The sequence below is a fragment of the Mustelus asterias genome, chromosome 5 (genome assembly GCF_964213995.1).
Source record: "Mustelus asterias chromosome 5, sMusAst1.hap1.1, whole genome shotgun sequence".
Classification (NCBI taxonomy): Eukaryota; Metazoa; Chordata; class Chondrichthyes; order Carcharhiniformes; family Triakidae; genus Mustelus; species Mustelus asterias.
In genome coordinates this window covers 50935495-50954413 of record NC_135805.1, presented here as the reverse complement: position 1 = coordinate 50954413, position 18919 = coordinate 50935495, and the positions used below count along the sequence as shown (strand labels likewise).

General features: G+C 40.8%; 1 protein-coding gene across 2 annotated transcripts in view; it reads left to right on the top strand.

The window, feature by feature from the left end:
• Window positions 1-18919, top strand: part of LOC144493526 (ensconsin-like) — a 131259-nt gene that overhangs the window by 56143 nt on the left and 56197 nt on the right. For both annotated transcript variants that reach the window (XM_078212577.1, XM_078212576.1), the window contains exons 2-4: window positions 13817-13915; window positions 17166-17240; window positions 18319-18482. In XM_078212577.1, coding sequence (XP_078068703.1) covers window positions 13817-13915; window positions 17166-17240; window positions 18319-18482 — 338 coding nt within the window. The remainder of the gene's footprint in view (window positions 1-13816; window positions 13916-17165; window positions 17241-18318; window positions 18483-18919) is intronic.

The following is an 18919-nucleotide window of genomic DNA, read 5'->3' as shown; positions in this document are numbered from 1 at the left end:
AGCCAGCAACATCCACATCCTGTAAATGAATGAAAAAAACTCAGTCATTCAATGTTCAGATCTGGATGGACAACAAAGCAATATAGGGGCCTATCTTTTACATGCTGAAACTGTTCACTATTCTAGTATTATCCAGGAATGCAAAGATCGCTTCTGATTTCTGTTATCCACTGGAAACATTCACCATAAACCTTCACCCCCTTCTCCACCGTTCTCGCCTCCAAACTTACGTCACCAAGATCAAGACCATCTGATCTGCTGCATCCTTCCCTTACATTAGCCCATTGGAGCCACACTTCCTCCAAAGCTCCCTGCTGCCCTCGGCCTGAACTTGCATGTTCTTGAATTTCTCTAACTCCCCCTCATTCCCCCTCTGGCTCATTATGTCCATTAAATGAACTTCAAATGTGAGGCGAGAGTAACTGCCCTTGACATCAAGTGAACATTTGACAGAATATGGCATCAAGGAGTCCTCGCAAAACGGGTCAGTGGGAATCAGAGAAAACTCTCCACTGGTTGAAGTCATACCGAGAAAAAAGGAAGATGATTGTGGTTTTTGGAGGTCAATCATCTCAGCTCCAGGACATCACAGCAGGAGTTCCTCAGGGTAGCATCCTAGGCCTAAACAACTACAACTGCTTCGATGACCCTCCTTCCATCACGAGTTCAACGTTCAGCACCATTCGTGACTCCTAATACTGAACCAGTCCAGGTCTAAATGCAGCAAGTATTAAAGCAAATTACTGCGGATGCTGGAATCTGAAACCAAAAGAGAAAATGCTGGAAAATCTCAGCAGGTGTGGCAGCATCTGGAAAGAAAAGAGCTGACGTTTCGAGTCCAGATGACCGTTTGTGAAAGCTTTGAACTTCAGGAGTGGTGCATGGGAAATTGGGAGCTATTTTGGGTTTTTATGTAGCTGAGTATAAGGTCTTGTCAACAATTTGTCCCAGTTATAGACAAGTGTCCCCCTCATTCTCTCTGGCCCACAGGGAGAGTGCTGGAGTATGGTGTTGAGATGGAGGATCAGCTGTGATCATATTGAATGGCAGAGCAAGCTTGAAGACCGAATTGCCTGCTCCTGCTCCTATTATATATTTTTCTATGCCCCAATTCTCTCTCATCCAGTATACCGTGGAATACATTTTGTTGAGTCATTATCTGTTCTAAATAATGCTGGGACTTGTAATGCATTTGGGTGCACTGCTTCAAGTGCATATTGGTCTACCACATCATCCAGCTTTTCTTTTTGTATAAGTTGACCCGTTTGTAGAATGAGGTAAAGTTGAAGGTTGGCTACACTATATAACAGTTGAACTTGTGGGTTTATTGTTCTGTCTATAGACATTCTAATGTCTGTGATGTCTAAGAAACCAAAATAGGATACATAGCTTTAACTGCAATGTCTATCAATTTTCCATATTTTTCCACTTTCGTATTGCAGTTAACACATGGTAAAAATGAAAATTTCTTGTATGTGTGTCACTTTTAATGCACTAATATTTAGTGTGGTTTGTTCACATTATATGATGGTCTGGAATTTTTGATGAAATGGAAATAATTGAATTGAAATAAAAAAATCATTCCTTCAATTTCCTGTTCGAGTCACGCACATGTCAGCGCCATGGGAAATCATTTCCCATTAATTAAAAGAAACTGTGTGTCAGAAGCCAATGTTTCTGTTCTAAGTGCATCAAGATATATCGGGGCATTAAAGTTACCTGCAAACGCATGAGACAGAACAGTTTGTTTTACTGAACATGTTTGAAAATTCCGCTGTCATAGAACAATTTTTAGATTATCTACATCTATTTAAATATACGTGTGCCATTCATATTGCTGCTTTTTCTTTTTTACTCTTTAATGACAAATTCACTGCTAAACAAAAGATCATACGTTTGAGGTATTTGATTTGGCCCACTGTGTTTGTTCAATAGTATAAACCAAACCGCCTATTTCTTCCTCACAGTATAGTTCTTCAGTTATTTTCCTGGAATAGATATAATGTTCAGTCTGACATTGCCTGTACCAAAGCATTGAGAACATTCTCCCAACACACTCCCCCTCATGTCTGCCAATTTTAAATTGATGACCTCTCATCACTGATGCTCATCTTAAACCGGTTATGAAGCCTACGATGTGCCCGCTCATTGGCAGGGAACATTCAGCTCTCTGGCAGGAATCAGACATATTGCTGATAATGAGAGGAGTATCAATCTGTTGTCACAGCAAGTCATCATCACTCTCCTGCAGAGTCTGCACAATGGCTTTGGCCCCCTGCCCATGTAGACATGCAACGTTATGGTTTGAGGATGTTGGCACCACATTCTTTTGTTTTATCTGACACCCATTGGAGGGAGAGTTTAACTCAGGTTACACTTGCTCATCCCCAAAATCACACATTATAAGGGTCTCCCTTGCACGGAGGTCCTCTACTGGTCCTGTCCATAGCCCTGCCTTCCTCCTCCTCCTCAGCTTCATTGTGCTCCTCTCCTTCCTCCAACATCTGCCTCATTTCAGGAGATGTGGTGCTCACCAATCTCCTCCTGTTCCAGGTGGTTAAGGCTATAGTAGGACAGCTATGAGATGTCCTACCACAGCCTTAACCCTCCTCCCTTTATGCCTCTGTGACTTCCACCCAAGTGCTTCCCATTCACCTGAGTGAATATCTGCTCTCCTTCCCAACGTCCCCTCTGACACAACCACCTGCATCCCCACATTATTTCCCCTGTACACCACCAGGGTGAATCGCATTGAACCTCCATTTTCTCATGACATCTGCCCATCTCCCCCCACTCTGCCCTCCCCCATTGCAAGAGTGACCCCTGGCCCTGAGCTGTACTTGTGTGTTCCCAGTTTTCTCCCTGGTTCCCCTTGAATATTGGACAGGCTGGGCTTAAATGGCTGCCTGAACGCTCACCTCTGACATCCCCATCCAGAGGTGAAGGCACCAGGTTCACACTTGTGTAGAACTGTTGTAAATAGTGCATAACGAATATTCGGTATGGGCTCAATATCTGGAGTGAGTGCTCGCTAATGAGATGCTCATGCATTAAAATGAGGTTCCTGACATTCCGCAGTGTGTTCTGCATCACTCCGCTAAGCGAGAATCAAAATTCAAAAGTCTGGATTTTGAGCGCACGTCGCCATTCCCACACATGGATAGTCAAGATTCCACCCATAAGGTTGAGGAAATAAATATTTTCTTATTTTTGTGTTGGCTGCAATGAGTCACGTCAGGAGCTTTGTACTTGGCAAATTTTCCATTTTGTCTTTGGATGTGATTTACACTTTGTAACTTGCAAAGCTGCCATGCAACCATGCCTTACTGGCATGTGTTCCTAGTGTTTCAGAAAAGAGCAACTTATCATTTCACAAGGAAACTGAAAATATTTAAAAATTTTATCCCATATGTGTGGTGGCTTACAAATAGTGAATATCAGCATTTGCAGTGCAGTGTTATCAGACTTTGTGTAGTGTGAACATGAAATGTAATTTCTGATCTGATATAATGCTTGGAATATCTGTTTTGTGATTTTGTAAACAATACAAAAACCTTCAGTGGTGAAAGGAGCACAGATACAACCAAGCGAATAGAAATAATTGGAACAATTTCATCCAATTGATTCAAGGTTGATTTATAGAATCTCACCTGATGAAGGAGCAGTGCTCCGAAAGCTTGTGCTACCAAATAAACTTGTTGAACTTTAACCTGGTGTTGTGAGACTTCTTACTATGCCTACCCCAGTCCAATGCCGGCATCTCCACGTTATATAACCTTGACTACTCTTTGCTGCTGCAAACAACTGAAATGGAAAAACACTGGATATTCTAACTTATTTAGAATAAGTGAAACAGCCTTCATCTAGTTGTGCTTTCTGGTTCTGCTGTTCAAAAAGGCATTATGCTTTTTAAACTAGGTTGGTTAATCAACTATTTTTCTGCCTTTCAAAGAACAAAGCAAATTACAGAATAGGAACAGGCCCTTGGGTCCTCCAAACCTGCACTAAGCATGCTGTCTGACTGAACCAAAACCCCCTACCCTTCCAGGGACTGTATCCCTCTATTTCCATCAGATTCATGTTTCTGTTCCAGAAGTTAGCACTCCGGAATTGAAGGAGAGGTAACTTTGTTGCTGGCTGAAACAGAACGTAGTCAAACCTCAATACAAGATAATCTGCAAAAGCATACTTTCAGCTATAAAAGTTGTAAACTACCTACAAAGATGACAGTACACATTGCAGAATTTACCTCTTGTTCCATATATCCTATAGCTGTTGGCAATTGTTGAATTAGGTCCTCCATTTCCAAAAGCCTGATTCTTATTTGGAGAGTCCAAATTTGAAACCTAGAAGTAACAAAGATCTATTCTGTTCTATCAGTTGTTGGTCAGGAAAAAAAATGTCTCTTGATTTCATCTAATTTGTCAAATCGCTTCTGCACTTATCAACTTTGAACCAAATTCAGTGGATTTTATGCAAACGCTTTTGAATGATGGCATATGTAACTGTTCATGTGCCGTGCTGTCATCCGAGAAGTGTTCTTGTCTTTAAATGCTTGTTGGTTTTTGTCTCGGTTCAAGATCTGTGTACCCCAGGTATTGAGATCTAGAAAGATGGTGATCTCACTCGCTGGGTAGAGTTCCCCAGCCAGGAGAAAGTGGAAATGCCAATTGTTAGGGCGCCTTTTCTAGCACCTTCCCCATTTGGGTATCCTAACGAGGACTGCTCAGTCACAAATGCTACTGCTCAAAGTCACCTCCGTCCCAAAAGAGTTGTCCAGTACCTTTCATGCAATTGTCACTTGTGTGAAGATTCTTGGACTAGGGACTCCGAGGTTAACAGCCCTTCTCTGTTGCCAGTCCTCCATTGCCACAGGATTGGGGAGTTGGACCTTGGCATGTGGTTTTGTTTAACATGGGACCATAGGGCACCATCATTGTCCACATGATCTTAATGGCTTGGTGATCAGATTTCCATAAAGTGTCAAACTACCCAAGGTACCTTGCCGCTGCAACCACCTTCACAACTGATGAGATGCACAGTCTTCCTTTTGTCTATTTGCTGTTCAGGACTTTTTTTACACTGCACTTTTCTGACACCTCCATTTGACTTAGCTGCCATGGCTGGCCCAACTGGGTGCAAGGATCTCCTGATGGCATCGCTCAAGGGATTGTCGGCATCTAGGAGCCTCTCCTCCAAATTATGGTGGTTTTCCACAGCGAAGAATTTTCACTAAGCTTGACGTGATTTTCCTTTATTATTGGGAGTTTATTCAGAAAGGGTGACAAAATAAGTACATTTGACTCTGTATTTCTAACTATCTATTACATTTTTATGAAGGAAAAATTGTATTACAGTTTTTCAATGAAAGCCATTGACCAAGCCTTATGAGGATAGGTTGAGGGAGCTTGGTCTCTTCTCCCTGGAGAGACGAAGGATGAGAGGTGACCTGATAGAGGTTTACAAGATGTTGAGAGGTCTGGATAGGGTAGACTCTCAGAGGCTATTTCCAAGGGCTGAAATGGTTGCTACGAGAGGACACAGGTTTAAGGTGCTGGGGGGTAGGTACAGAGGAGATGTCAGGGGTAAGTTTTTCACTCAGAGGGTGGTGGGTGAGTGGAATCGGCTGACGTCGGTGGTGGTGGAGGCAAACTCGTTGGGGTCTTTTAAGAGACTTCTGGATGAGTACATGGGATTTAATGGGATTGAGGGCTATAGATAGGCCTAGAGGTAGGGATATGATCAGCGCAACTTGTGGGCCGAAGGGCCTGTTTGTGCTGTGGCTTTCTATGTTCTATGTTCTATTAACTGGTGTTTTGTGAAGAGCCCTCGCATTGATGGCACGAGTGGAAAATATCATTGACTGTCCACTAATTTCATTAATATGTTATTTATACAGGGCACTCCAAGGAACGACCACACTCGAGTCCCGCGTGCCAATCTTCCTGTCCTGTATATTCTTATATATATATCTATGAAAAAACTTATCCATTTTGTGAAATTAAAGTGTTAAATTTCTTTAGATTTAAGCAACGTGCTGCATTGGAAGTACTTTTCTAGTTTGGTTAAAACATATTTTGAAGATGGATATTATGGAAAGAAAAAGCTAATATCTCGAGTAGAAGTTTTAAAAACTTTTCTGAAGCACACAATAGTGTCAGGATGTTAATAAACAAGAGATTATGCTCGCTACTTGTCTTTAAACTTCATCTTGAAAAAATGAAGCTGCAATCCTGAATTCTGCTATTTTCTTTCCATATCTATTTTCTCCTGGAGGTATAATGGCACAGACATGCTGGCCCTCTGGTGCCTTCTTTATACAGCTGCCATTTAGGGATGCTTCATAGAATCATACAGCACAGGAGGTGACTGCTCACCCCATTATACCTGTTTGCTTATTGAAAGAGCCATCCAATTTGGTGCTCTTAAGTGCTGCAAATTTATTTTTGAAATGTGTATCCAATTCACTTGGTAGGTTGAATCTACTTCCATCACCTTTTCAGGTGGTGCATTCCAGAACATCTTAACGAGTTGTGTTTAAAAAAAAAAGTGAATATAGTCCTAAAGCTTGTGCTGCCAAATAAACCTGTTGGACTTTCACCTGGTGTTGTGAGACTTCTTACCAGGCTCGGAGACTGCAGGGGTAAGTCAGGTAGTGTTTGGGAGATTGCTGTGGCTTTTCTTTTTGTTCTCCACTTCTCTTTTTAAGTAAACGATTAGCTAGGAATGCTGAAACTAATTACAAAGCTCAGAGAACAGCTAACTCAGCACAGACTGCTTTGGGATCAAACCTGGCAATCTTTGGCTCTTTTTTTCCCTTATCTGTTCATTAAATGAATTTGCCCTGCAATCAGGGAAGCAGTTCAGTCCTTCATTGAATTGTTCACTATAGCTCAGTTTGCTGATTAATTGACATGTGAACCTAAGACATGTAAGTTTGTAAGTTGGACCTGTGCTCTACAGAGAAATATTTATAAATAAACGACAATGTGAAAAAGCTTCTCTTGTACGATACTTGCCATGTTGAAAAATAGGACTGCAGTCATTCTTTATTGAAATGATTGACAAATCAAAAGCGACCTGGATGTTTATTGAGTAACAGGCTGTGTGTGGTAACTGACATCTTTGGTACTTGATTTGTTAAAACAATTAATTTATTAGTGTGCTAACCAGAAAAGGAATGTCATCTGAAATAAATGAAGTAAGCAAATAACTTCACCTCAAAACACTCTGACATGGAAAACATTTATTGTTAGTAGTGAGAAAATTGTTATTGTTTTCACGTTTATAGATGTACCACTTTACAAAACACTTTTGCATCATTATCATACAGCTTAATCTAACTCTGATTTTTCTTCATCCCAGCATAATTCCATTGCCCTTGGTTACTGCTGTTGCATCCCTCCCTACTCCGCTCTGGAACTGTCGTTATGTTTTCCAAGGTTCTTTATCTGCCTCATCCCAATGTCAAGCTCTGTTTTGCGAACCATTACCCATGTTTTGCCCTCTCAACTCTATTATCCCTATTATAGCAAACTGCTGGCTGACACACACACACACCATATACACCACACACACACACCATATACACCACACACACACACCATATACACCACACACACACCATATACACCACACACACACACCATATACACCACACACACACACCATATACACCACACACACACACCATATACACCACACACACACACCATATACACCACACACACACCATATACACCACACACACACCATATACACCACACACACACCATATACACCACACACACACCATATACACCACACACACACCATATACACCACACACACACCATATACACCACACACACACCATATACACCACACACACACCATATACACCACACACACACCATATACACCACACACGCACCATATACACCACACACGCACCATATACACCACACACGCACCATATACACCACACACGCACCATATACACCACACACACCATATACACCACACACACACCATATACACCACACACACACCATATACACCACACACACACCATATACACCACACACACACCATATACACCACACACACACCATATACACCACACACACACCATATACACCACACACACACCATATACACCACACACACACTATACACCACACACACGCACACACTATACACCGCACACACGCACACACTATACACCGCACACACGCACACACTATACACCGCACACACGCACACACTATACACCGCACACACGCACACACTATACACCGCACACACGCACACACTATACACCGCACACACTATACACCACACACACGCACACCATATACACTACACCACACGCACACACACCATATACACCACACACACACACACTATACACCATACACACACACACCATATACACATCATATTAGTGTACACTGCAACTGAATCTTGTTCTTCAAGTACTTTATGCCCCCGCCCTTAAATGCACGCTTGATCACGCAGTCCACCCTATATTCAATTTCTCTGTTCTCTCAAGTCCTTTCCCATATTGCTCCAAAATCCATGCCTATCTTTCCCTCTATCTGTTTAAATGTTTCCTGAAGTTTTCTGTTCTTACCATGGCTATGAAGCATGCTTTATTCAAATCAGAAATAACAAGTGGCACCCTCCCAAGGCCCTGCCCTACCTTGGATTCAGTGGCAGGAAGGGGGAAATAATTTGGCAGGAGTCCAAAAATCAGTTGCACATCAGTGTGAATTTCCGCAGGATCTTCTGCTGATGCTCATTATGGTGGATTGGGAAATCTGCTGGAGACCAGTGTGAAACTGAATTGCATTCTGCTAATGGGATGAAGATGAAGTCCTATCAGGACATGGATTTCCCCCCATCCCCACAACAATCCTGATTCTCTGTGATGTCTGCAAGAAAACGTGTTGTTCCTGAACATATTGGAACAATGTGGTGTATGGGAGTTGGGACCGGAGCAATGCCTGGGGCTGCCTCCAGAGTTCAGGATGGAGGCCACCAACAGCCCCGGACTCTGGAACACCAAAGCAGTGATTGGGAGGAGCATCTACAAGTGGATCTTCCAGATTTGGTGTCATGTGGAGGTCCATCTTTCAGCCTCAGCGTTTCTGTCTTGTTTCTTCAGTGGTTGGTCAGTGATCTCAGGCACCTTTTTCAAGGGCGGGCCATCATGCCCACTCAGCCATGTAATATGGCGCAACACCCACAGGTGCATAACTAATAAGGTTGGGCTGGAAGATACGGTGTGGTTTCCTGCCAGCCTACGCAGCAGGACACACGCTATGTTTCAGCCTCTGTCATGGGACTTAGTCTCAGATGGGAAAATTCCACCTAACATCTTCCAAGAAAGTGACCGAAATGCAGTATCCCTTCACCTTCTTGACATGTTCACAGCCTTTGACACAGTTAACTGCACAATCTTCCTTCAATACTTCTCCTTTGCTTGGTGAAACTGCCTTAACCTATCCAGTTATATCCAAACAATTCTCTGCAATAGCTTTACCTTTCTGCCCCAGTTGCCATTATATTTTAAACCCTCCAAGGATATAACCTTGGCCCTATTTCTCAGCTCATGCTGTCGGTTCACAGACTCCTACAGAAAAATGAAGTGGCATCAATTAAATTGCTGGTTTGGGTTGATGCTCTGTTCTTTGGCCTTCAATTTTGGCCACAATCAAGCTTTCTTGTCCACCATTGTAGGTACCTCATCAGTCATTGCAATCACTCTACCTGTGCAGTCAATACCCAATGTTGACCAGAACATCTGGTCAAAATTGCCAGAGGTGCCGAACAACCAAGTGCTCCGATGCGATAAAATGCTCACTGAAGGATCAATGGGCAATTCTGAACCACTGCTGGTCAGATTATTGGGCAGTAATTATGGATATTCTGTGATTGGCTAAAATGTGTTATGAGGGGTAGCATTTGCAAGATTAATAATTATCTTCTAAATGCTGTGTATAACATCCTGAAGATACTAATGATGTGGAGATGCTGGCGTTGGACTGGGATGGACACAGTAAGAAGTCTCACAACACCAGGTTAACTTTTGATTCCAAATAAACCTGTTGGACTTCAACCTGTGAGGCTTCTTACTAAAGATATTAAGGCATACTTGAAGTGGGCATCTGCGTCTCCTGAAAGTGGAAGCAAAATTTCATGGAAAATAAGACTTGCATTTATGTAGTGCCTTTAATGACCAAAGTAGTATTTTGAAGTGTAGCTTTTTTTATTGAGGCTTCCAAAGTTTATCTCCCATAGGCATTAGATTACCTTGTCTTTAACTGCTTGGCAGTTCTGTTTTAGTTTTTGAAAATATATATTGGCTACTCTTGTCTTTCAGGACCCCTTTATTCCTGATATAATTCTGAAATATAATTTCTAGAGCCTGTGCTACTTTTTTCACTCTCTGTTCTCTTGGTTAGCTCCCATCGCAAGTGCTGCAATCTGTTTGCGGCACCACTCAGTATAATACCGAGGTCTAGAACACTAAATTGAGTTCAGGTTACATATACACAAACTTGTGTTCTTGATCGATTGTGGTGCACTAATCGAGACCTTTAAAACATTTTAAAGGATTGAATGCGATAAATACTGAGAAATTATGTCCTCTTATAGGGAAATTGAGAACAAGGAACATAACCTTGCATGGACCCAATGAGCTGAAATGCGGCCTCCTGTGCCGCAATGACAATTCTATAATAAAATTGGAACCAAACCATTGAGGAGCAAAATCAAGTACTTTTTCATGCTAAAGGGAATAGAAATTTGAAATTCTATCCCCAAAAGGCTGTGAATGCTAGGACAATTGGAGCTTTATGGGCACAGGTTTTTGTTGGGTAAATATATCAAGGGTTATGAAACATAAATAAGAAAGTGCTTTTCGCTGTTACTGTTTAGGAATAGGCCATTGAAACCCTTCTAGCCTCCCCTTTCATTACAATCATAGCCGATCATCTCTCCATATATGCTTTCTGATTCAATGAATTGCTTTTGTTTCCAGCATTTTTGGGTTTTTCATATAGCACATTTCATAGAATCCCTACAGTGCAGAAGGAGGCCATTTGGTCCATCGAGACTGCACCAACCACCATCCTTCCCAGGTGACTATTCCCATAACCCCATCCATTTAACCTGCTAATCCCCCTGACACTAGGGTCAATTTCGCAAGGCCAATCAATCTAACCCGCACATCTTTGGACTGTGGGGGGAAACCAGAGCACCCGGAGGAAACCCACACAGGCACCGGGAGAACGTGCAAACTCCACGCAGACAGTGACCCAAGGCTGGAATTGAACCTGGGTCCCTGGCGTTGTGAGGCAACAGTGCTAACTACTGTGCCACTGTGCCGCCCACATTTAACAGACTCGGAATACACCAAAACTTTTTATTTATTTGTGGGACATGGGCATCACTGGCTGGCCAGCATTTATTGCCCATTTCTAGTTGCCCTTGAAGGTGGTGGTGAGCTGCTGCCTTGAATCGCTGCAGTCAGTGTTCTGTGGGTTGACCCACAATGCCGTTAGTGATTCCAGGATTTTGACCCAGTGACTGCGAAGGAATGGCCGTATATTTCCAAGTCAGGATGGTGAGTGCTTGGAGGGGAACTTGCAGGTGGTGGTGTTCCCATTTATCTGCTCCCCTAGTCCTTCTAGATGGAAGTGGTCATGTGTTTGGAAGGTGCTGTCTAAGGAGCTTTGGTGAATTGCTGCAGTGCACTTCGTACACACTGCTGCTACTGAGCGTTGGTGGTGGAGGGATTGAATATTAGTAGAAGTGGTGCTCATCAAGCAGGCTGCTTTGTCCTGAATGGTGTCAAGCTTCTTGAGTGTTGTTGGAGCTGTACCCATCCAGGCAAGTGGGGAGTATTCCATCACACTCCTGACTTGTGCTTTGTAGATGGTGGATAAGCTCTGGGGAGTCAGTATTCCGAGCCTCTGACTTGCTCTTGTAGCCACTGTGTTTAAGTGGTGAGCCCAGTTGAGTTTCTGGTCAATGGTAACCCCAAGGATGTTGACAGTGGCAGATTCAGTGATGGTTACACCATTGAATGTCAAGGGGCAGTGGTTAGAGTGTCTCTTATTGGTGATGGTTATTGTCTGGCATTTGTGTGGCGCGGATGTTACTTGCCACTTGTCAGCCCAAGCCTGGATATTGTCCAGATCTTGTTGCATTTGAACATGGTCTGCTTCAGTATCTGAGGAGTTGCGAATGGTGCTGAACATTGTGCAATCATTGGTGAACATCCCCACTTCTGACCTTTTATGACGAAGGGAAGGTCATTGATGAAGCAGCTGAAGATTGTTGAGCATAGGACACCACCCTGAGGGACTCCTGCAATGATGTCCTGGAGCTGAGATGACTGGCCCTCCACAACCATCTTCCTATGTACCAGGTATGACTCCAACCAGCGGAGAATTTGCCCTCTGATATCCATTGATTCCAGTTTCGCTTGGGCTCTTTGATGCCCCACACAGTCGAATGTGGCCTTGATGTCAACCCACATAATCACCGGTGTAATGTTGTATACCCTGTCTAAGAACTCAGACAACTTGAACACTTATTGCATTGAGAGATCTTGTCATTGCCAGAGAGTGATTACTGGTTTAGTTAGAAAATAAAAGGATTGAAAGATGTTTTGCACCAGAGTGCATGTATGTGCCAACATTAAGTTATCAATTTCTTTGAAGCTTCTGCTACAGACTTGGAGTTGGAATGCAGTGGAACGTAGGTTTTGTAGAATCTAAGCTGCATGTTACCAAAAGTTAATTGACTTAGCATAAGTAGTGATTTACAAGATGAAAGGTGTTTGTGGAGGTGGAGTACTGAAGAAGATGAGCATTTGCAGTGGTAGCATTCCTCCTCGAACATTTGTTTTTATTATTCTTGGGATCTCTGCATTGCAAGCTGGCAACATGTTATTTGACACCTGATTTTGGTTGTTGATTGATTGGCATTTTGGAGTTTCCTGAATCTTTAAGTTTCTGAAAAGCATTAAGTGAAACTCAATTCCAACTCATCCAAGCTTAAGTAATTCCACAAGTACAGGGATGAAAATTGTCAGTCAGTTGTTGCATTTACAAGTATCTGCATATCTACTATAACTAAAATCCATAAAACAAAACTTCACTCAAGGTGAGACCGGGAAGAGGGCGGGGAAGGTGGTGGCAGCTGGGAGGAAATTTCATTACAAACCACCCATAACTTTTAGAAACCAACAGCTTCAAGTTTTCTGTCTGTAGATTGTGTGCGCTGCACAATGTGAAGAAAGTACTGTCTAATTTGAGTTCTACTCTGTCTATCTGGATTAGACATGTGCCATCTTAATTATCTGATGATGCTAGTAACTCCAATGCCAATGGGTGGAAAGCTCAATATACTTGTAAAATGGTGAAGGCTGGCATGTATGTGTGCTTTTGCTACTAGGTAGCTTGCGCATAGTTTTAATATGGTGTTCTTAACTTTAGGGTATGTCATTCACCTTGCTGCTTTTCTTCCTATCCACATAGAATTTTCAAACCATGGTACTTCTGTAGGTGAAGGACACTCAAGAATGTTGTATATACTTCTAGTCAGCTGGTTGCTATGAAGTATCTCAGTCAGCAATGACTTGCTATATATCTTCCATTCCTTACTTTACTGCATCACACATGCTGCTCTGCCTCTCCAGCTAATGCAGTATGGAATTAAACCTCTATTTATCCCAAAATATTGCACATTGGTATTCTGAGCAAGCAGTGCAGTCATCTGATTTGCTTATGCTAAACCTTGTTTCTCTGTTTCACTCTGCCAGCTTCTGAGGCACAAGTGAAAGTGGAGGACCAAAAAGGCCAGTTAAGCAGTCATTCAATTTCTACTACTGGGCAAAGTGTGAACACTGGAATCAAACAAGGTGTGTGGTTTAAATTGTCCGTTTTTGTACTTTTTTTTTGTTTCCTTTGTAAAGACAAAACTTAAAAATAAAATCACATTTTCACAACATACTTTCATTGTAGATATTAACTTGTTTTAGTTTTTAAATAGTTTCATTTCGGTTTTTGAGCTTGTCTCCCAGCCCTATTCATATAGTTTATTTTGAAATATTTTGTCTTTACTTCGTAACGATACTGTGCCTTTGTGAAATGTATTGTAATCATGTTTCTTTGCAGGTTTTTCAAGCAGCTCCTAGCATTTTATTGGCACTGTTTTGTCTGTAACCAGTGTCCTGTATCATCACTGAGGCAGTATAAATGACAATGTTTATTTTTAATCTGGACTAATGCAGTGTTCTGGGGTTTTATGATCCTTTAGGGATTGCTAAGTGTAGCTTGATTTGGGGATGGTTATGATTGACAGGTCAGGTGATGCATGGAGACAGTTGTTTTTCCATAGAAAAGTCCCAAGTTTTTAGTTTTGGTTTAGCTGCCATTAGAAGCTAGTGGAAGAAGGCAGTGTGTTTCTGTGTCTCTCTCTTCAGAGGGTTTTTGAAAACTTCTAGGACTGGGAAGTCTCGGAGACGTGATCCAACATTCAAAGGATGGTGATGGCTAACACTAGGGGACATAGCTTTAAATTGAGGGGTGATAGATATAGGACAGATGTTAGAGGTAGGTTCTTTACTCGGAGAGTAGTAAGGGCGTGGAATGCCCTGCCTGCAGCAGTAGTGGACTCGTCAACATTAAGAGCATTCAAATGGTTATTGGATAAACATATGGATGATATTGGAATAGTGTAGGTTAGATGGGCTTTAGATTGGTTTCACTGGTCGGCGCAACATCGAGGGCCGAAGGGCCTGTACTGCGCTGTAATGTTCTATGTTCTAGTGGTGTTTAAAAAGCTGAAAACTCAGCATCATGTGAGCATACTTGCTTTTTATGGCAAGTCTAGAAAGTGGTGTATATTTGGGGATGTTTTTTGACTTGGAACATCATAGCTTGCTGTTAAGGTTTATACTTTATCATGTTTGATTCTTGTAATTGATAAAGGTTATACTAAGTTTTTAAAAATACTTTAACTGTGTTCTTAAATAAACTTTGTTTGATAAAAGCTTCCTAGTGGGTTACTTGAATCATACCTTGAGTGAAAAACCTTACACTCACCCCTGCCAAATTCAAATGTAAAGTCTGAGGGTCCAGGCTATCTTAATAAAACATCTTGGAGTTTCTGGCCTGGATCTTAACAACTCTTTCCATGTATTTGTCTAGTATATAGTATAACATAATCTTACCCCTTGGGCATCGCCCTTGATTTGGTGCTTTCCATTTGTTTTTTCACATTGATTGTTGAAACTATTAAGACTAGTTGTTTGGTAGTACAGAACTTGAATATTGCTGATTAAAAACACTGTTGAAGCTTTTCATCTTGCACTCATCAGGACAATTAGAAAGAATACTAAATGCAAAGGAAGCAACAATTTATACTTGAAGAGAGTGCTGATTGGTTGGCAAGTGGATTCTGGTAGAGATGTTACCATAGAGAATGCATCAGTTAATTGATGCGTTAACTGATTGACAACACCAATCACCAACCAATCAGCACACTTCTCTTGAAATCATGGAAGTATAAATTTTCCTTTTTATATTTGGTATCTTTGTGAATTTCCTGATGAATGCAAGACAACAAACACTTCAGTATCATTTTTCAGCAATACTATTCAAACTCTTCAGCTTTATCCTTATTTATTTAGAGCCATTCATGGAATATGTATACTGTTCCTTTGTTTTATTTTCCCTTGTTTTGCACCTCCTGCAAATCTAAATGATTATTGATTGAAGTTTCCTGGATCCTACTGGGTTAGGTGTCGCCATTTTCTCCTATACTTTTTTTTTGTTTTGAAAGTAATCAGTTATTTAAGAGTGCATTTGTATTTTCATCGCATTGACAGTTTTCACTTGTATCCTTTATTATCTTGGTGAACACTCTCCCAATAACCAGAAGTCTGCTAAGAACATTTGCCTTCATCCTCCATCTTGTTCTTGTACTTTTGAAAGTTCATATATTTCTCCCTCTATCATTTATCCCTACATGGACAACCATCAGTGGATACCTTCCTTTGCCCCTGTGTTTTCCTTAAAGCCCTGTATTCAACACTGCTGTAGTTCTAGATAGACAACATATAATCTGATATTGCCTTTGCTTAGCACTATAAATGTAATTCAAAGAATCCCTCCTGAACACCACTTGTGTGAGTATTGTTCTGCATCTTTGCTAAAGGGAGTCTAGTCTCAGCTGGATTTTAGCACAAAGGGTAGTTGACTTGAAATTACTTTTGAGAGTTTCAGTGCATTGATTCCATTCTTTTTAGTGGAAGGACAGTTGAGTCTGATGTTGTGCAAGACTTTCATATTGTGGCAGTTTCTGGACGCTGGGTGTCCAAGGCAGTAAAGTATCTTGTGCTAGATTAATGCTGAGTTCAAAAATGAGCAAACATTGGGAAGAATGAAATGTTCTGACAGTGCATAAGAGGTAATTACCCCAGAGAGAGGAAGAGAATGGGGGTCACCACATTCTTGAATGGGATGGTGAGTGTTTGGACATGGAAGATTTGCTAATAGTATAAGAAATTCTTAAGAGGCCTCAGGCTGACTAATATGTGAAATACCAAGAAATTTAGTGCTAGTAAGAGGAATTAAAGTCACAAGCAATACTGCAGAGTCAGAGATATTGGTAATGGAAAATTCACTAGTGGTGTGTTGTCTTCCAAGTGCCAGGGTAAGGAGTGCTAACTGGGTCCAAAAGTTCTTTAGACATGTAGAGGAATCAGTTAGAAGGCATAATCTGTTTTGGGGTGATCTTCTCCAGCAATGTGCACTCTATATCCAGTGACCAGTGAAAGAATAGCATCTATGTATAATATTTTTACAGAGGATGGGTAGAATCTAGCATTCTCAACCTAAATCCATAAATTACTTTAAAAGGAGTTAGATACTTGCTCATCAAATAGAAATATTGAAGAGATGAGAGAATAGGATTTGAGTCAAAAACAAGCACAGATATGATGGGCTGAATGACCTAGCGGTCTCATTTTATATACAATAAATACCAACAAAAGAGTTAATATTGTGATCTGCCATGTATAATTCTTAAACATTTTTGAATAAAAGAGATTAACTTTTCACTGACCTTGGGTTTACATCTGGAATAAAAATGTTACTTTGTTGCAGATCTTCCTGCGCTTCGTGTTGATGACAAGCAAAGACTCGCCAAGGAACGCAGGGAGGTACGACAAAAGCAGCAAGGTTAGAAAATACTTAAACTTTTTAACATTTGGAATAATTTCTTTCACAAGGGATATTGGGAATATGGATTGTATTACCATAAGTATTTACTAACGCTGTGTCAGCAATATTGGACCGATGTTTGTGACAATCTGAATGAACAGCACCTGCCATTAGTTGGACTAGTCATCATTGTCTGTTTTGTGAACAGGAGATATAATGGTATCTTATCAAACATTCACCCAGATTAAAGCATGGCATTTGAACCGAGAAAAGTTAGAATAGTTAAATTTAGTATCACATCAGATACGGAAAGCAAAATAGAGAGGGGAGAAAGTATTGAATTGAGAGAGAGAGGTAAACGAAGACAGTGTTTAAAAATTTCAATTATAAAATAATGACAGCCATTAAAAGCTAAAGGAATGAGACTCCACACTTATGAAAGTTAATTCTTAGTGCCAGAGAAGGTTCTTTGGCATTAACTAAAGCTTAATGCACCATTTCTTTAAAAAGAGTAATTTAAAATGGTCAAACCCTAACCTTGTAGCAGGTCTAGACCATACATTTTAATGGAGAGCCAGTTGGTCTGATGGAGAAGCAATATATCTCAAACGGCAACTTCTGACCTTTTGTGTTTAACTGTGCACCTGTGCTTGCCTGAATTTTCGTTAAAATAATGTTGCGTGCTCTTAGCATAATTGTTATTTTTACAGTAAATTTTAGTCCAATATTTCAGAAGAGATTGGATTAACAATTCAAAAATTAGAGTATGGTGAGAGCAAAGTAGAATTACTGCTATGACAAATGCCTAATCTAAGCAAAGAATTACATGATGTTTTTCTGATCTAACAAAAAACCCTTCCATTATTAGCATTCCTGCATGTATATAATTTAATGACTGGAGACCACCAGGCAGACAATCCATTGTTGACATTTCAAATTTACTGCACCAATGACCTCGCAGTTTAAGGTGTATAACTTGGGGATCTTGAACTTTTAATATTGCAAGAAATTTGCAATTTTACTCCTGTGATTTGAGTTTTGTTTGGCTTCAAATCAGTTGTCGCACTTGCGTTAACAATTTTGTTTTATTGTTTAGCTGCAAGGGAACAACTATTGTTTGAAAAAGAGGAAAAAGCAAGACAGCATTATGAAAAACAACTTGAAGAACGCAAGAAGAAAATTGAAGAACAGAGGCTAAAGGAGGAAAGACGGCATGCAGCTGTAGAAGGAAAACGGAAGCAAAGACTTCAAGAAGAAAAAGTATGTTTTTGTCAATAAGTGCAATAAATTTGGAAAATCAAGCATTGTGCATCTTTCTCCCTTTCTTTCACTTTCAACTATGTCATTTAATTTTCAAAAGACAAGCTGATTTTTTTTTTTGTTGCAATTTCTGCATTCTGATTTTACAAAATAGTCATTCTTTACTTTCAAAATTGGTGTACTTTCCTGATGGGCCTCGGGAAATGGCATGAACCATTGGTCCCTGTACCATGTGTAGTACGCTATTTGACTAAGATGTCAAAGTGGGAAACATGAACTGAAGAAGGGAAAGCGAATAAGCATTATTGGCTAAATCTATTTCAGAACTGTAAATGTTCTTGTAAATGGTTTACTATGTAGCTCCATTGCATTTGTGTATAATCAAATGCAGCTATATTTGGATCTTGACCAAATACAAAAATTGTTTTGTACTGGAA